General features: G+C 40.5%; 1 protein-coding gene and 1 long non-coding RNA gene across 3 annotated transcripts in view; one reads left to right on the top strand and one right to left on the bottom strand.

Moving 5' to 3' along the window:
- Positions 1-7,079, bottom strand: part of LOC113011733 (protein jagged-2-like) — a 52,316-nt gene extending 45,237 nt beyond the window's left edge. For both annotated transcript variants that reach the window (XM_026151427.2, XM_026151426.2), the window contains exons 1-2: positions 6,693-7,079; positions 5,403-5,726 (exon numbers count right to left, since the gene is read on the bottom strand). In XM_026151427.2, coding sequence (XP_026007212.2) covers positions 5,403-5,726; positions 6,693-6,764 — 396 coding nt within the window. In that variant the 5' untranslated portion in view covers positions 6,765-7,079. The remainder of the gene's footprint in view (positions 1-5,402; positions 5,727-6,692) is intronic.
- On the top strand, positions 5,592-13,264 carry LOC145422281 (uncharacterized). The gene is made up of 4 exons (XR_013903554.1): positions 5,592-5,790; positions 10,300-10,374; positions 11,319-11,421; positions 12,883-13,264. It is a non-coding gene; the product is annotated as an uncharacterized LOC145422281 (long non-coding RNA).
- The last annotated feature ends 5,087 nt before the right edge of the window (positions 13,265-18,351 follow it).

Here is an 18,351-nt window from a genome sequence, read left to right on the forward strand (position 1 = left end):
TGGGATCTTAAACAGAGTTTTCCTCGAAAATAAAACTAATCCCAGGTGAGAAAAGGCTACATAACTACATTAATATGTTTTAGAAATAGAGTTTTCATCACTTTGCAAAAACTGACTGAAGAAGGTAGGACAGTAGTTCCATGAAATTGATGCTGCAAAAAGGTTTACCAATATCAATACCAACCCTGGTATTGGTATCGGATCAATACTTTGTTTCTCTCCTCTGAGTTCACTATTGTGTTACCAAACCTCAAACATGCACTATAAAGACTGTCTGAACCCTTTTGTGTTGACTGTCATGTCTATTTTATTCATAGCATTTTGCTATAATCATTTAGTTTATTCTCCTCACCGGTTGAGTCATTTCCATCACTTCTAAGTGTCTGACAAGATTTGGGAAACAAGGCCAAAGTTTACACAGTAATCATTCAGGTGTTCCTGATCTGGAGGTTTGAGATGACTGAAGTTGTGGTGCACGTGCTGTAACTGTCTTTAACCAGGAATCTGAATATTTATAACTTTCAAGCTGAAAGAAACAGTTGCTTAGAGTCGGTATTATCTGGGATATCACAAACGGTTACATGCAATGGCCTCTCTTTTTCTTTTTAGCTGCTTTTCTCTCCTGATTATTATTTTAAATGATGTCTGTCTGTGGATTTTACAGTGTTGCCGGGTAGAAAGAAGACACTCAAAGACATCATTTTTGATTCCAGGCATCTTTTCTTTCTTTCTTTTTCAATTATCTTACATTACATGATTAATCAGTTACTCCCAAATAATCAACATGATGACGCTGTACATATAAAACCAGCTCACTCAACACTGTTAACTTTATGGAGCACTGCTTTAAAATGTGAAATGCTATTTATTTCTAACTATTTGTTTTACAAGCCTTCAACTGCTGCGACTTTGACATCCTCATCAGAAGAAGCTGCTGAATGCTGATACCCTCCTTCTTTATGCTGCTCTCTCACACACACACACACACACACACACACACACACACACACACACACACACACACACACACACACACACACACACACACACACACACACACACACACACACCTCTATCTGCTGTCTGTCAGATAGCAGAAAACAGCAACCCCACACATGACGAGTGAAACAATGACCCAATAATGGGTAGAGCATGAACCTGAGAGGCGGCGAGGTAAAGGCATCCCCCAGCCCCGATTGACCGGAGGATGTTCACTTGTTTGAGTAGAAGGTGACACTGATATCCACCGCCTGTGTCACACACAACTTAGTGGTAACCGAATCTGCCTGCAAGGCCCCAACTTACTACTTCCATCTTCCCCTCTGCTGACAGCTGACCATGGGGAGTGATGAATGGGAAGGTCTTGCTGCCAACCCAAGCACACAAAGAACCCGATATGTACATTTTGACATGAACAGATGCACGGGGACTCATCCCCCCCCCCCCCCCCACCCACACACACACACAGTCATTCATAAAAGTAATTTCATGTTTTTATTTTTTCTTGCAAAATATTATTTTTGAATTCTACCAAACACCCACCACATGATCCTAAAAGTTCAAAGCTATGTATTAACGTAAATCTTTTAAAAATCAAAAAGATTAGGTACACCGTTGTACACTGAAAAACTGCAACAGTAATCTGCTGACAGATGAAACGGATACCGCTGACTAGAGCTGGGCGATATGAGATTTTTTCATATCACGATATGTTTTTTTCATTTATATCACGATATAAGCCAAATAACTATATTTGTAAGATTTAAATGTGCCGTTGCTCACAAGTAAAATGTGAAATAATCAGCAGCTTGTTTTGATTTAAATATTTATTTCTCATAATAAGTTCAACAGGGTAGATGTACTTAAGGAACATGAGACTTTTTCAGATAAATAAAGGCAAATATTGCAAACTACACAAAAGGTAGCCACTAAAGCATTTAAGTTTCAAAATAGAACAAACGAAACAGACTAAATTGTCAATTCCACTTAGAAACAAAATATTAATTCTAAAAATAAATCTTAGTTTGTTTTACAGAATAACAGACAAAACTGACTAACTTTTGTCAATATCAAATAAACTGAGAACTAAAAGGAAATTCTCAATCTCTCCTTGTTGTATAGCTGAGCTTTTCAAACAGTTTTAACAGTTACTTTAGTCTGACAAAAGCCGAATGACGAATTAGCGCTTCCATTCAGAGACTGAGGCTACGTCCACACGTACACGGGTATTTTTGAAAACTGAGATTTTCCGTTTTCGTTTTAAAAAATAATCCCGTCCACACATAAAGGCAGAAATGAAGGAAAACGCTGCTATGAACATGCCAAAGCAGCAGGTGGCGCTAGATTCCTAACCGTGCAGAAATGTTGGCCAATCAGAAGTCTAGAAGCCTCGGTGGGAAAAAGTAAACAAAGCTGCGGCATAGAAGCAGAACCGAGTCGTATGTGTGGAGGGACAGTAACTGTGTGTATATGTAAGCATTTAAACACTGCAGAGAGTAGAATTAACAGTAACAGTATTGTAGAAATTCATTTCACCGAAACAATCCGGTTGTTCAGTCTGACGTCACTAGCTGTGTCTGGGTCTAAACTCGCAGGTCCATATATCAAACGATCACTGTGGCATTACTGAGAGTTGAAAAACTGTCTAAAGTCTTTCATCTTTAATAAAATGATCAGCGTTCTGCTCTACCAGGTGTAACAATTGAGTTTAACATCCAGGCATCCATGAAAACGGAATTTATGACATTTAACGGAGTTAGAAGTTAGCGGGGAGTTAGCTTGCTAGCTTCTATCTAAATACAATATAGCATGTCCTGACTGCGGGGTTTTGGAAACAAATTAAAACGTACAGCTCTGTTATCACTTCCAGCATAAATGAAGACAGAAAACTAAACAGCAGTAACGTTTGTAGGGTTACTGAAGTTTGGCTAGCTGGTATATAATGATGTGCTGCGTGACCGCTAGCGACACAGCTACGTTAGCATAATATAAACAAGCTAACTTTTTTTTCCACTCGATAAAAGTTACCGTGAGTGTTCTCGGTGGTCAGGAACAAATGTAATCGCATGGCAGGATGCTGTAAAAGGACCAAACTTCAGCCAGGAGAACAACTGAGATAATCCATCCACAATACGAGGTTAGTCATTCATGGGCTGGGCTGTAGTTACATCCTAAGGTTTTAAAAACTGAGCTTAAATAAATGATTAGCGGTAATAAAAGCCGAGGGAGGTCAACAGTGATCACTGACTGTTTTAGGAGCTTTTTGAGATCAAATAGAAGAAAATACAAAACATTAAACATGTTAACAACACAAAAGCCATATTAAACGCAGACTACTTTAGACCCGGAAGTAGGATTCGTCGCGTCATCACTGAACAACCGGATAACGTGGCGCACAGTGTGACGCATGCACCAGTTTATTGTATTTCCAGACTTGTTTTCGGCACAATTTACAGTGCACGCTACTCTGTTTTTTGTCAGACTTGAAATAGCCGAAATACCTTCACACTACGGAACTTCTATGGCTCTTCCGTTCGACAATCTCTCCGGCATTGGAACCATCATCTGTTTTCTCTTCGGTCACGCTCGGTTGATTTTTCTAGTCGGCACACTCATTTCCTCCATTACGCGCTGGCTGCTTCCCAAACAAACACACGTGGGGCTTGGCACTTGTGCTGTACGTAACAAGTCACGCGACGTGACGCTGCGGCTGTGATTGGTTCGGCTCTGCGCTACTTAATTTGGATTGGCTGACCTTTTTTTTTTTTTTTTTTTTTTAAGAGGACAAGAGCGGCGAGGTCTATCGCGATAGCTTAATTTCTCTAGCGAGTAAAAGTTATATCGCGATACATATCGTTATCGTTCTATCGCCCAGCTCTACCGCTGACCGTTTTGTTACAATGAAATGTTCTGCTGGAAAATCTTGGGTCTTGTGTGGATGCCACCCACCGAAAAGCAGCTCCATCCTTTAGGACAGTGCACCGGGCCACACCTCAAAAACTCCTCAGAACAACCAAAGAAAGTTCAAATCAAACACAGACTACAGATCCCATTTCCCAGTGGAATAAGTCTGATGCACACCTGGGAACCCAGAGAAGTCCTCTGCCACAGGACATCCCAGCACCCTATCACGCCCCTCTATCATCATTTATCCATGACTTCATGGGTCAGACCTGAGATATTTTTAACAAAATAAAATGCAAAAAAATGTTATAAAGTGATTTTTTTTGAGTAAAGGAATCTACCAGTGTTTCCACTAAGAAGTCAACCGTTTTTTGTGCATTTGGTTTTGAGTGTTTATTTATTAGTTTTTCTAACTGTGCTAAATCATAAAATAGTTAGGAATTGGGAATGTAAATAAATGTTTGCTCAATCATTAAAAGATTTATCACTTTCCCTTCCTTGGCTAATTGATTACTGGACTAATCACCTCCCTTAATATCGTGTGATTATCCCTGCCTTCATGCTCTGATGATCAATTTTAACCTTGATCCTCTTCTCCAGATTGTCTCACAGTGACTGATGACTCTTGTTTGGACAGCTCACTCAGCTGTTTTGTGGGAACAAAACCTGTAAACTCCACCAAAACATCATTTCAAACAGTAAACCTCCCTGATGCAGATCTGTGGGTGTAACAGCAGTGTTTGTTTTTTTTAACAAAACTCTGATTGCCAGCTCTGATCCACTTTCCCACGCTGTGCCTCCAAATAAGGAGCAGGGGCAGGTTTTGATTGGCTCTCCATTCTGTTTGGATTAGATAATAAGTTACCTGCCACTTCTTAATCAGCACTGAAAATCCTTACATAACCCCCCCCCCCTTTCCTTTCATTTAAACACACAAGCCACACAAACAGCAGCTTGTTTGGTATCTCATCGAACTGAGACACCACTCCACCACTATGCGTAAAAGTCTTGCGTCCTGCGCTCACCAGGTGGTTTTGGCTTTATCAGAAGCACGCGGACATTTCCTGCAAAGTTCCCAGAGAAGAGCGTGATCTACCCCGTGACTTGACTGAATCACTGATGATGTGAAGAGTCCAAAAGTTGCCAAAACTTCGGATAGAATGAGTGGCAAGCAGAGATTCAGACAAGGAGCGACTTGTTGCAGAGAACTGTGCCAAACTGATGCGCGCTGCACTTTGCGTGAGCCAGGGTTTAGCCTCAATACGTGACAGCATCCAATTTTACATTTATATTTTATTTTTGGCAAATAAAATGACATATTAGTAAACTTGCGTCCACCTGCGCGTCCTAAATGGCCATTTCAACGAACATAGTGTTTTACGCGTTCTTTTAAGAGAAATCGGAATGTTACAGCAAAAAAACCCAAAACAAAACAAAAATTTAAAAAGCGCAATTATCACATAAACGTGGCAAATTTCCATCAAACAAGGTCCACTTACCGGCCACGCGAACTGGAAGGGAATCTTGATCTTCCCGACATCGTTGTTCCGGTTCTGTCCCGTTTTCTGTCCGCCTTTGAACTGAAAAGTATTCCCACCGATAACCTGTGTAGTTTCCGTGCCGTAGGTGCACGGTCCATTAGTCGTGACCTCCGTTTGGTATTCCTTTAAGCACACTCTTAAGTAGGTGTCACACTCGTCCTCGCCGCAGTGGCCTTCCGCCGCGCTCTTCTCGTCGTCGCAACAATCGCCGTTGTTTAGCAGACCTTTGGGGTTTTCCACCGAAATCAACTGCAGCTCGAAGTAACCGGTGGCCCGAGACACCTGAGGAGAACAAGGCAGTGTGAAAAAAAATGCCTAAGATGGTAGCAGCATCTCTCTGTAACAGGTAATTAAAATAATAATAATAGTAATTTAAACCTTACATTTAGTCAGTTTATTGTTTCTATCAGTGATTCATGCAGGTATACAAAGTGTTGCATGACCCTCGGTTAAATAACCATCGCCGCCCTTACGAGAAATGTCACTGATTCAGTGAAAGCTCTCCACAAAACTGCACGCGGACATTCCAGGTGGAAACAAGTGGATGTGGGGAGAAAACACGACCTGGGCTCATGTGTTTGCAGCGCAGTCACTCTGCACAGACGCTACTGTACATTTTTGGCACGTTTCAGCTTCGGGACCTAGCATTCCCAGTTTAGCTCACTCTGCAGATCAGTCTGCAGTCCTGCTTTACAAACACATCCACCTTGAAAACCCATCCAGTCTGAGTTAAAAGTCAAAATCACCTAAAGTGAAAAGACAAGCAAACCATTAAAAGATTTAGAGGCGCTTGCTGCTGATAACAGCAGTAGAGGGATTCTCTGTGCAGGTGAGGGTGCACTGCTAACATGTGAAGACACTTAACGATCTTTTTTTTTCTTAGAGTAACCAAACTTTCAAGAGCGGGCGCGCATTAACGCACTCGGTGCGGATGGCAGTCATTCGGCGCCTGGATGAGAACAAATTTGCGGATGTCTGCTGTTACACGCGCAATTATGACACAGCAGAGAATTTTGGCAAATCTAATTTGTCTCCCGAAATTCCAGAACACGTGATTCAGGAGGCAATTCAATTAAGAATGGAATTTATTCCGAGCCCCCCACAAGAACCCCCCCCCCCCCCCCCCAAAAAAAACAAGCAACCACACACAACAAACCCCCAACAACAGCATTAATAATAATAATAATCAGAACTTCAGAGCAACAAAATCATCATTTGCCTCGGAGCTGAAAGATATAAAGTTCTCACCTCAGCCCGCAGCGTCAGGAGAAGACACACTAAGAGGAAGAAGCGCTGCAGTTTCCCCAGATTAGTCCACATGTCTCCGGCTGCTCGGTGTTGGTTACCATTAGGGAAAAGCGAAAATATGGATGTCTCAATGAGTCAAAAAATAATAATGAATGAGGCAAAAAAGCAGAATCTTCTTCCTCCTTCTATCCAATACATGCACGGCTGCTGCTCCTCCCCGGGATGCCCGCGGCTCTGGAGGAGGAAAAGCGCACTGGTGCTGCTGCTGTTTGGTCCACGGACTCACAACAAGACGCACAAACTCCAATTCCCTCCGCCGCTCGATGCACTGAGCAGCAGGGACTAGAAGCAGCGTGCGTCTCTCTGCCCAAAGCCGGAGCTCTCTTTGACGGCCAGCCCAGCGGACCAATCGCAGCCCCGTTAGCGTGGAACGTCGGTGTAGAGAGCCAATGAAGAGAGGGGCGGGAAAAAGGGAGGACAGCTGATAGATTTATTATTGACGTTTTCTCACACTTTACCTCGAATTGGGCATTTTTAAGGCTCTTAGCAAAAAATCAAATCAATTAAAACAAAATTCAAACAAAAGTTTCTCTGTATGTTTCTCTATATGAAATTGTCACGATAAAAATGTGACAGAAAAAATGTACAGAGAAACTTTTGCTTTTATTCTTATAATTCACATGCTGTAAACGATAGCCTTAAATAATCAGTGAAGACATGCACAGCGCAGTTCATGCTGTTTGCGCCACGAGCTGCTCCTCACTGACTTGCAGCCTGAGGAAACAGGGCTGTTAGCGCCCTCTACTGACTCCCGAGACTGATGCACTGTAAATTTACACCTTTGTTGTCTTATGTTTTCTGACGTGCTGCATGAGTGCCTACACTAAATGACTCCTACCAATGCAGTCAATGCATGTCAGGCTTAAAGCAACTCCTTAAGCAGCATGAAGAGTTTAATGTGTAAGATGAAAGAGGATCCCACCTACTGTTTGTGTCATTTTCTGCATCCACAGTTTCACACTGTCCCATCTCATATTTTTTTAAAAACTAATTCTAGAGAAATGTCTGCATTGTTATCTTGGTGCTCCAAATCTCCATTATCTGTGCACATTGTATGCTGAGAATATTAAAACCGTCAATTTTTTGCACATCATTGGTCCCTACTGTTTACCTGCTGGGTACTTTTCTTCTTTGTTCCATTTGGGGCTTCTTGTATGTTTCTGGACCTGCCGCTGTGTGTGTATATCTATATCTATATATCTATATATATATCTATATAGATAGATAGATAGATAGATAGATAGATAGATAGATAGATAGATAGATAGATAGATAGATAGATAGATAGATAGATAGATAGATAGATAGATAGATATGGATAGATATATTTATTTAAATGGCTTAAAGTTCTGGAGATGAATCCATGCAAGAATGGCTTGAAAACTTTTCAATCACAATTTCAGTTCAGTTTTATTCATACAGCACCAATTCACAACGCCAGTTGCCACCAGGCTCTATATACTGTAAGATAAAGACCCAGCAATAATACAGAGAAAACCCCAATCACCAGACGACCTCCTAAGAGCAAGCACTTGGTGACAGTGGGAAGGAAAAACTCCCTTTTAACAGGAAGAAACCTCCGGCAGATCCAGGCTCAGGGAGGGGCGGGGCCATCTGCTGTAACAAAAACACAAACAAACAACCACAAACAATAAAAGATGACATGCATTAAAAACACAAATAGAAACAGAAAACACAAAGATTCCAGTTTATATAAAGGGAGTAAATGCCTGGTAACCGCAGTCTACAACAGCAACAGGCCTGAGAATTTACACATCAGGCTGAGCTCTTTCATACACCTGAAAGGGTGGAGAATCACTGGGGGCCATACACACATGACTGGATTGCTGATGATGTAATATATTTGGAAATCGTACCATGTTGCTAAATCAAAATGATGGCACTTTCTCTGGAACTGACGGAAATTTCGAAATTTGGAAAAACCATAAAAGACACCTGCAAGCCTCTCAGCACTATGGTGCTCTGTACAATGGAGCCTGGAGCCTCTTCTTAAATCTACTTATTTTGATAGCCTGGACTAATGGGGGAATATACCTCCATGCTTTCAAACAATATCACAGTCCCAAACAATGTCTTCTGTCTGCCAGACCAGAAGAACACATAAAGTGAAATGAAATGTATTATGATGAAAGATGAGGGCGGTGAATGGACCCGTAAAGCCCTCAGTGTTCAACAAGACAAGTGTTACCTCATTATGTACCAACAACCAAACAACATAAAGGAATATTTTAGTAGTAATTACTATGAATTTATCTCAAAACCTTTAGATTTCAAAAATAAAATGTTTATCTTTATGGAAAACATTATCTGTCCCTGAGACTTATATTTATTGCTGCTTCTCAGCTGTCTAAACCTTCAATAGACATCTATCCATCTTCTTGCCTCCAAATGCAGATTTTTTTCTTTTGTCAGTAATTCTAAGCAAAAGCACGTCATATATGTAGTTTTAGAAATGGTTTTATAGGACATTTCGGAAAATAGGACCAAACAACCATTGGGGATATTGTCAAGTTAGTGGATTTGTTGTTTGCTGACAATTTGTTAGATATAGCTATATTTCCATCTGCACCTAGTGATCCAAAGAATGGCCAGTATTACCATTGCTTCTGTAAACTAAGGCAAGTGGGGGTTTTTTTTTGTTGTTGTCTTTTTTTTAAGTAATTATTTAAATTGGTTTAGAGAAATTGTTCATTATTGATTTTCTTCTTACCCCATGAATTGTTCTTTTCTGAGAAATATAAGGTTAATTTTGGCATGTCAGGTGATTTCCTGTCTGGAAGGCTTCATTTAACAACTTCAGGTCTTTGGGCATGTGCAAAAACCTTGTTAATCTGTTACTTCCAGCATGCCGAGAAGATTTCCTGCTGCTTACGTAATTGACCCAGTGGGTTTCATTCGGACAAACAGTGTGAATCTGCATTGTCTCAGACAGAAGTCTGTGGCAGAGTGTAATAAGACGGCTGTTTCTCTTCACACAGATCTTCCTGCTTCAGACTGAGCTCATGCAGATAGTAAATCAGTCCTGAAGGCTGGTCAGTCAGTTGCAGGATAGAGTCCAACAGGTGGCCACTGACACTCTGCAGCAGATGTTTCCTCCCAGGGAGGCAGGTGCAAACACACACACACGCACACACATACACACACACACACACACGCACACGCACACGCACACACACACACACACGCACGCACGCACGACATTTGTGCAAACTTGTGCATGTATGACTCATTGATATGCCTGCGCACAAATAGAGACGTCTTTTGTTCATCTCTTTACAACATCAGCGGCAATGAGGAAATTCCTAGGAAATATTTAAAATGCAGTTTCAAGGCTGATTAGTTACTGACATTACAATTGGACATTTATTCAGTGTCATATTGCAACAATGTATTGTACTTGCATCTGGATAGCCATTTTCTACTCTTACTAACCACTGGAAGTTCTTTATACTACAAGTATTCTGGACACTTCAAACACCAATTTCTAAGCACTAATTAAAATAACAGGTGTGTCTTTGGACTGTAGGAGGGAGCTGAAGTACCTGGAAGAAACCTGTGCAGACACAGGGAGAACATGGAAATTCCTGGAAACTATTCAACAGTGAGTGTGGTGCAATGGATATAGTTGTATGACATTTTCTGTATTTGTTTCATCTCCCTCCATCAGTTTTAATAACTGCTCAGTATTGAAATGCTAGGTCTCAAAGAAGGTTTCAAAAGTTCAGTAACTTGTAGCAAGAACACAAGATAAAAAAGTATGAAGCTCAGAATTAAAAATTTCAAATTAAACTTTGAAGCATTAACAATAAAAGCAAAGGAAACCACTGATACTGACACTAGACGTGTCGAGGGTTACGTACGCAACCAGAACCACTACCAACAAAGCAATCCAAGCAAATCATTAGATACAGACATGAAGACTGGGCTTTAACCTCAAACACATTTCTGGTTTCAGGTTTTGCCAACGGATATTCAGTCCAAGTCTTCCAGCTGAAAGCCAAGCCATCATTAGACAATAGATGGTGGTTTAGAGATTGCATTTCGGTAATCCATGGGACTGTTTACCTGGATGCCACCCAGGCTGGATTGGTCATGACTGGTCAATACAGTTCTGACAATAAGAGGATGCAAAGACAAACAAAACATCTAATGCCAAAACTATTCTCCTGTGCAAAACATAAATGGACTGGTTCTTGTATAGCAAACTTGCCTCATTGCTTTGTGTCTAACATTCACACGCATTCATACTCGGATGCATTGGAGAGCAACATGGAGTTGGCATGCACACTGGTCTGCTCTACCAGTCACAGCCAGCTCTGTATTCTCAGTTTTCTGTTCTTACTCTTCTATTACTATTTTTTTATTCTTACCTGATAGAAGAAGAAGAAGGCACTTGTTGTTATCTTCTCCTGCTTTAGCCACTGTCCTTCAAGCTTAATGTGTTGTACATTCACAGTTGATCAAAACCATAAATAATGACTAGATGATCACTGGCTCCAAGTTATGTGACATATTTGAGCACTTCCTTTCTCATTTGTGTTGCAGGTCATTGAAGGACTCTTCCTGGCGAGCTATGTGTTCTGGTGTGGTGTAGACCAGATGTTTCTGGTACCTCTGTTGCTGTTTGAAAGGCAACATGCTTTAGGTGGTGAGCTCTCAGATAGGGATGGCTACTTTTTACCAAACTCTGAATACTTCCACACACAGCTTGTTACATTTTTTTGTAAAACAATTGTGTGTCTCATTTGAAAAATCCTTTGATTTATGCTTTTAACTTAGTTTTAAAATTGTCTGATTCATAAAACATGCGTACATTCATAGCTTTGCTAAAAACATTTTTAGCTTAGTAGTCATTGACAAAAAAATTTCTTTTTTGCTTTTATGATTTTCTTGAGCAAAAAAACACAACTCCCTTACCTGGAAGTCATTTTCAGTGCCTTCTGGAAAAACAGCTTTGGGTTCTACATTCTTGAAAATGTATTATGATAGGGTCTATCTTACAATATAAAGTGCCTTGAGGCAACTAGCACTTGGCTCTATATAAATAAAATTGAATTGAACTGAACTGAAAATCTGCTACATTTATTTGGTGAGTCCTGTTGCATTGTTTATACAGCTCATGCAGAGCTCACCACAGGCTTGCCACAATGCAAAACCCTATACAATGAGAAGGATTACGTGTTACAGTACCTCAAGTCCAGAATGATTAGAGATAAGATCACATGTCAGCAGTTTATAAAACTGATCTTAAGCTTGTTTTATAAATGAGATTACTGATCAGCATCACTCTACTCGGTAATGCCCTCTGTGCTTTTATTTATTAGCTTAGCTTACTACAATTTTATATTGACAAGAGGGCAAGTTGGACTAGATTAACTGTACATTTTTGAAAACGTATCTTAAATTTCAAAATTCTAAATTCTAACACGAGTGGCAGCCAAAGGTGGTCAAACTATATATATATTTTAAAACACATACAAATATGAAGCGACTGAAGATGACACAACTGATATGCGTATGCTCTTTTTGTCTACCTTTAATGGAAAGGTGCCAGTTTTAGTTACAATTTTTAAAAAGCTGATTCAGTTTTTGTATTTAGGAGTCACAAGTTTGAAGGGAAAGAAATTCAGCTGGAGATAAAGACTCGTCTCACATTGCTGGGGCCTCTAATGCGAAACAAAGACTAAACATGAGCCCTGCTGAAATCTGTACAAACCTATCTGATGTGACCTGTTGTGTAGATATGACTCTGCTTTAACAAGCACCGTACCAAATCAAACAATATTCAGAGATTCAACTCTTGGGGACAAAAAATGTTTAAAATAGTTTGGATGGATGGATGGATGTAAAATGTAAATTAAAAAAAAAACGAATGAAAAATTAGGTTATTATGAATTTAATGGCATCAACACAAAAGTTGAAACAGGCTCATGTTTACCACTGTGTAGCATCCCCTCTTCTTTTAATAACAATCCATAAATATCTGGGAGCTGAAAAGACCACATGCTGGATTTTTGGGAGAGGAATGTTGTCTTATTGTTGTCTGATACAGGATTCTTGTGTTGTTCTGAGTTGAGTCTTCTCTGTTTTGTTTTTTCCAAACATGTAGGTACCTCAGCATTGATGGTGCCCTTCCAGATGTCCAAGATGCCATAGATGCACCCTAGGTCATGCAGACTTTAGGACTGAATCCAGAGGACATTGTGTCCGTTTGTCCATAAAAATTTTCACATTTCGATTTGTCTGACCACAGAACAGTTTCCACCGTTTCCTCAGTCCATTTTAAACAAGCCTTACATTTGTGTTTCTGGATAATCTTTACATACAGCTTCTTCATTGTACAGCAACTGTTCATAAACAATGATTTTGTGAAAGGTTCCTGAGCTCGTGCAGTGATTTCCATGAAAGAATCATGTCTCTTTTTAATGCAGTGCTGTGATGACATATAAAGGCCAAAGATTCTGGGCATTAAATGTTGATTTTTGACCTTTCTCCCTTGTGAACAGAGATTTCTCTAGATTTTCTGAATTTTGTAATGTAATGTATGTGAATGTAAAGCAGATGATGAAATATTGACAGTCGTCACAATTTTATGTTGACAAACATTTTTCTGAAATTGCTCCACAGTTTGTTGACAGTTCTCTGCAGACCGGTGAAGCGCTCCCCATTTTATTTCTGAGAAACTCTGCTTCTGTAAAATGATCTCTTTATAACCAACCATGTTACTGATCTGATACCAGTTCACCTAATTAGTGGCAAAATGGTTCTCCGGTAGTTTCCTTTAAAAATGACCTTAAGATCATACATTTAAGCTTTAAAAGAAAAGGTCAGCTTCTGAGTTTAAAATATGTTTAGGTTCACCGTGTTGTTTATGTCATGTCAGCTATTATATTTATATGTAATGCACTATTTTACAAGTTTAGATCTGCAGGTGTGTCTCTGATTCTCACACATTCCTTCACATTAATCACACCTAGTGATTAAAGTAATCATTCCTCTGATTACTGTATTTTGCGATCTGAGTGGACATGAAGTACTATTATCCCTCTGTCATTGTTGGAAGCCCTGAGTCAGCTCTGCAGGTGAGTGTGGTGCAGCATGTACCTACGTGCAAAGGAGTCAGTGATTTTAACTCCTTTTCATTTTGTGCTGCTTCATTTAGAGGTTCACATCATCTTCTGTCCTAATATATACATACATACCATGCAGTTTAACAAGTCTACCACTTTTAGGTAGACTTGTTAAACTGCTCATTAATGCAAACATTTGATCAACCAATCAGAAGACAGCAGCTCAGTGCATTAGGCCCAAGTTCAAAGTAAGTATCAGAATGGGGGAGAGAGGTGAGAAAATAACTGAATGATTGTTGGTGCCATATGGGCTGATCTCTAGTGTTTATAGAGAATGGTCTGAAAAGGAGAAAACATCCAGTGAGGGCATTTCTCTGGATGAAAATACCTTGTTGATCTCAGAGGTCGGACAAAAATGGCCTGACTGCTTCAACCTGATAGGAAGGTGACAATAACTCACATAACCAGTCATCATAACCCAGGCATACAGAATAACACATCAAACCATAAAGGATGTGGGATAAACCAGGAGAAGACCACACTGGGTACCAATCCTGTAAACTAAGAACAGGAAAGTGAGGCTACAATTTAGAGTTAGAGAGAATTTGGCAAAAACATGTAACCAAAATCTCTGATAAATGTACCAACCCAGTATTAGCAAGGACTATGTAATAAAGTGTCTGGCAAGTGTATATACTGTTGATTTGATAAATGAATACTAAACATAATATGTACCAACAAAATAACAAAATGGTTTTAATGTAATTGTGAATAAATGGGACCCGCAGAGTTTACCGTTCCCAAAAACATCACATTACATTCATTGTGGTAGTTATATGATGGGTTTTTGTGTGTGTGTGTGTGTGTGTGTGTGTGTGTGTGTGTGTGTGTGTGTGTGTGTGTGTGTGTGTGTGTGTGTGTGTGTGTGTGTGTGCTTTCTCCAAAACTTATAATTTTTTGTGGAAATATTCAAAGTTCTGGACATTTCTTATCATATCACCACAAATACTCATCAAACTGAAAGAGCAAATGTTGGAGGACGCCTTGTTCTCAAGAAAAAACCAAAACACAATCTAATCTGGAGCCTGATATTCTGGATCGAGGGTCTCAGTTCATGCATGGTGTAGATGGAATTTTGAGCCGTGGTATGCAGTTTCAGACTGCTCCAGTTTTAAACAGCTGCTGGGAGTAATTGCTTTTTAGCAGAACCTCTTCCTACTATCCCCACTATCCCTAGTCACTTCCACGTAACCAGTTACTGTCTACTGCTTTAGATGGACCACGGATTAAAGATAAAAGCAAAGTAATCTGTGTTGATTATGTTTTTCAGTATTCACACTAACATGCAAATGTTTAGCTCAGTGGGTGAGCTATTTCCCATATGCAGAGAGGAGTGGCCTGGGTTCGAGTCCTACACTCCATCCTTTGCTCTGAGCATCTTGGGGTAGGTGGGGTGACTGTAGCTCATGAGGTAGAGCAGGACATCTACTATTTGGAAGGTGCGTGGTTTTATTGGAAGAGATACTAACCCAGAGTTGCTCTCCAATGCATCCATTGGAGTGTAAATGTGTGTAAAACTTTGATGAAAGCTATACATAAGAACCAGTCCATTTACCATCTATCTTCACTGCTCCATTATCAAATGAAGGCAAAAAATGCCCAAACAATAACTACTTACTAGTATAACTAATACGTCTAATATTGTTTTGTTTTTGTTTTTTTACAGCAAAAGGACTCCTTGTTCAAACCTTTTGATCAGCCGGGACCTTTCCGTGTGGAGCTGTTCTCCTTGTGCCTGTGTAGGTTTCTTCTTGGCACTAAAGTCCAAAGATACGCAAGTTAGGTTAGCTGGTGATTCCAAACAGGCCGTGGGCATGGAAGTAAGAATTTCTGATTGTCTGCCTTTCTGTAGTCACCTAATGCCAATTGGGATAAGAGCCACTATGCTGCAATCATATGAGTAGTTTAGAAAATGGGTGGATGGAGGGACATGATTGGAAGAGCTGGGATCAATAAGGAGGAGGGAAAATATGTGTGGAGTTACGAGCACTACCAGTGACACAAAGAAAAAGAGAGAATAAAAAAGTCAGCAGAAACTATCACGAAAGCTATCAGCCTCCTGGTTTCAGATGGCTAATGCTAACATGGTGCCTACCTAGATAAAAGAGCACTGAGAAGGCAATTACTTTAACTGAAAGAAACCAGGCCTGCTCTAAACCACATCCCAACCACAAGCAGCAGAGTTTGTCTAAATGTGTCTGATAAGGTGATGGTGTCAAGGCACGTGCTATTGGAACTTATCGCAAAGGCAAAAACAATACGAAGAGACGACTGTGAGAAGCTGTTTTGTAAGATATACATGCGCCCTTTAGTCTGCCTAGTACACACAGTCTCACAGCCACTCAATTTCTACTAGTGCTAGCCAAGCTGACAAACTGTATTGGAACAAGTGTAGTGCACTTACTTTAAGGCAATCATCAACGATGCTCACGCCATCTTCTAGAGTTACTCTTTATTGCAACGTTACCAGCGCTGCTGGTACTACTGCAACAGTGCACAGTGTCAACAACAGCTGGACTGGTGGCAGCAGGTGCACACGCTCCAAACAGGTCAGCTGAGGTACAGATGAACTAAATCCCACTAACGGTTGTGTATGCAGGTAGACAATTGTACGATACTATATCTTATCAAAGCAGCTCAAAGGCGAGCTTCTGACTCAGTACACAGAAGTCAAGGTGAGAGAGCGATGTGAGTCACTTGTTGACTTTAGAATAGCAACAGGTCTAGAAATGGGGCTGAGAACCATGACATAAATGAATGTTTCAGTGAAAAAAAATAAAGGCTTTTTTTAAACTTGTGAGCACAAGAGAAGAACGCACAGACCTCCCTTTGCCAAGCTATAAATCTCACTTCTTCATTTATTTGTTATGTTGCGAAACGTCAGCTGGCACAAGCCTCAGAAACATACAATGTGCATTCAACAAGCTCTGCTGATGAATCACTCACACCAGTGAAATTTTATCTCTTTTGTCCAGGCATTCTTTTTCTTTCCCAATCTGTCTTTTCAGTCCTCATATATATTTTCTTCTTCTGTGTCTTTGCGAGCCTTCCATTTCACGTTCTTCTTCTTCTCTCTCTTTTTTAATACGACCGCCAGGCTACTGTTTTTTCAGGGACCGTGTTGAAAATCAAAGACTAATTTGTTTTTCAGGAAGGACTATACCCAGAAAACACAATCGCTTTCACCTTCACCCGCAGCCTCAGCACACAATGTCGAATACAACTGCACACAAACAGGCCGAGGGCTGAGAGAGCTGCCATGGAAACGTTTACAAGTCCCATCCTGAAGAATGCAAACAGAACTGAGTGGAGCTCTTATCTGACAAAAGAGTAAACTTTAGACAGTCTTGTTGCTGCTTGCCTGTGCTGTGTTTCGACTACAATACGGCACACTGGAGGATCATTTTCTCCGACTGGAGGACTGATGCAGGTTTTTTCAATCCTCATAACCCAGCAACATATAAAAAATTCATTTGTGTTTACAGGCGGCTTGTGAGATGGGGAATTTCACTCACACACTCAGCGCCTTGTTTAAAGGCTTGTGAACTTCGCAATGATTATTGTTTAGGGAGTTCTGCGTGTAACTGATTCACCCTCAAGTTCCCAGCAGGGATTCTGATTTGTGATGCTTATTCCCAAAGCAGCGACTATCCCCGTGACAGATCGCTGCTGTCATCGCAGGGATGGGCTGAACCTCAAAGGGTCAAACAGAAGCTGTGAGATGTTTGGAGAGACAGAGTTCATATGTCACCAGTTCCCAGGTTATGCAAGGGAGGTTATCAGGCAGCATGAGAAGAGCATGTCATACTTAGATGTGGATCCAGTCCAGCTGATTGTTGTCAGCCTTGGTGGGAAAACACAACATAAACACATGAAGGGTGTTTGTACCGCCTCTGTGTGTGTGTGTGTGTGTGTGTGTGTGTGTGTGTGTGTGTGTGTGTGTGTGTGTGTGTGTGTGTGTGTGTGTGCTGATGCAGATCTCAGCAAACCTGAGTTACCTGACAAAAACCATTGAACCCACATTTCACGTCTGAAAACAAACAATTAAACCAATTACAGTCGGCTTCAGGTGACAGTGCAAAAATGTTCTGTATGTGTTCATCAGCACATGTCGATCCTTGGAAGTTTGAGGTTCCCACAGGAAAGATGACACTGTAAACAGGAGGCAAACATACCAAGATGGTTGTTGAGAAAAACTGACAAATAAATCTTTGGTAAACAAAAAATAAATAAATAAATAAATTATAACCGCTTCATCATCTAACATTGACTATATTCAATGCCAGATAGGATTCTGAGATGTTTAGCAGGTGCATTGTGGTACTTTTATTGAGCTTACATGGTTTATCTAGGTGTTTCACACAGTAGTGCAGCGGCTTGGCCTCATGGAAAAAAGTCACCCTGATCATGGTTTCTGATCAGCTGGGTACTTTCTTTATATCTTGGGC

The sequence above is a fragment of the Astatotilapia calliptera genome, chromosome 19 (assembly GCF_964374335.1).
Source record: "Astatotilapia calliptera chromosome 19, fAstCal68.1, whole genome shotgun sequence".
Classification (NCBI taxonomy): Eukaryota; Metazoa; Chordata; class Actinopteri; order Cichliformes; family Cichlidae; genus Astatotilapia; species Astatotilapia calliptera.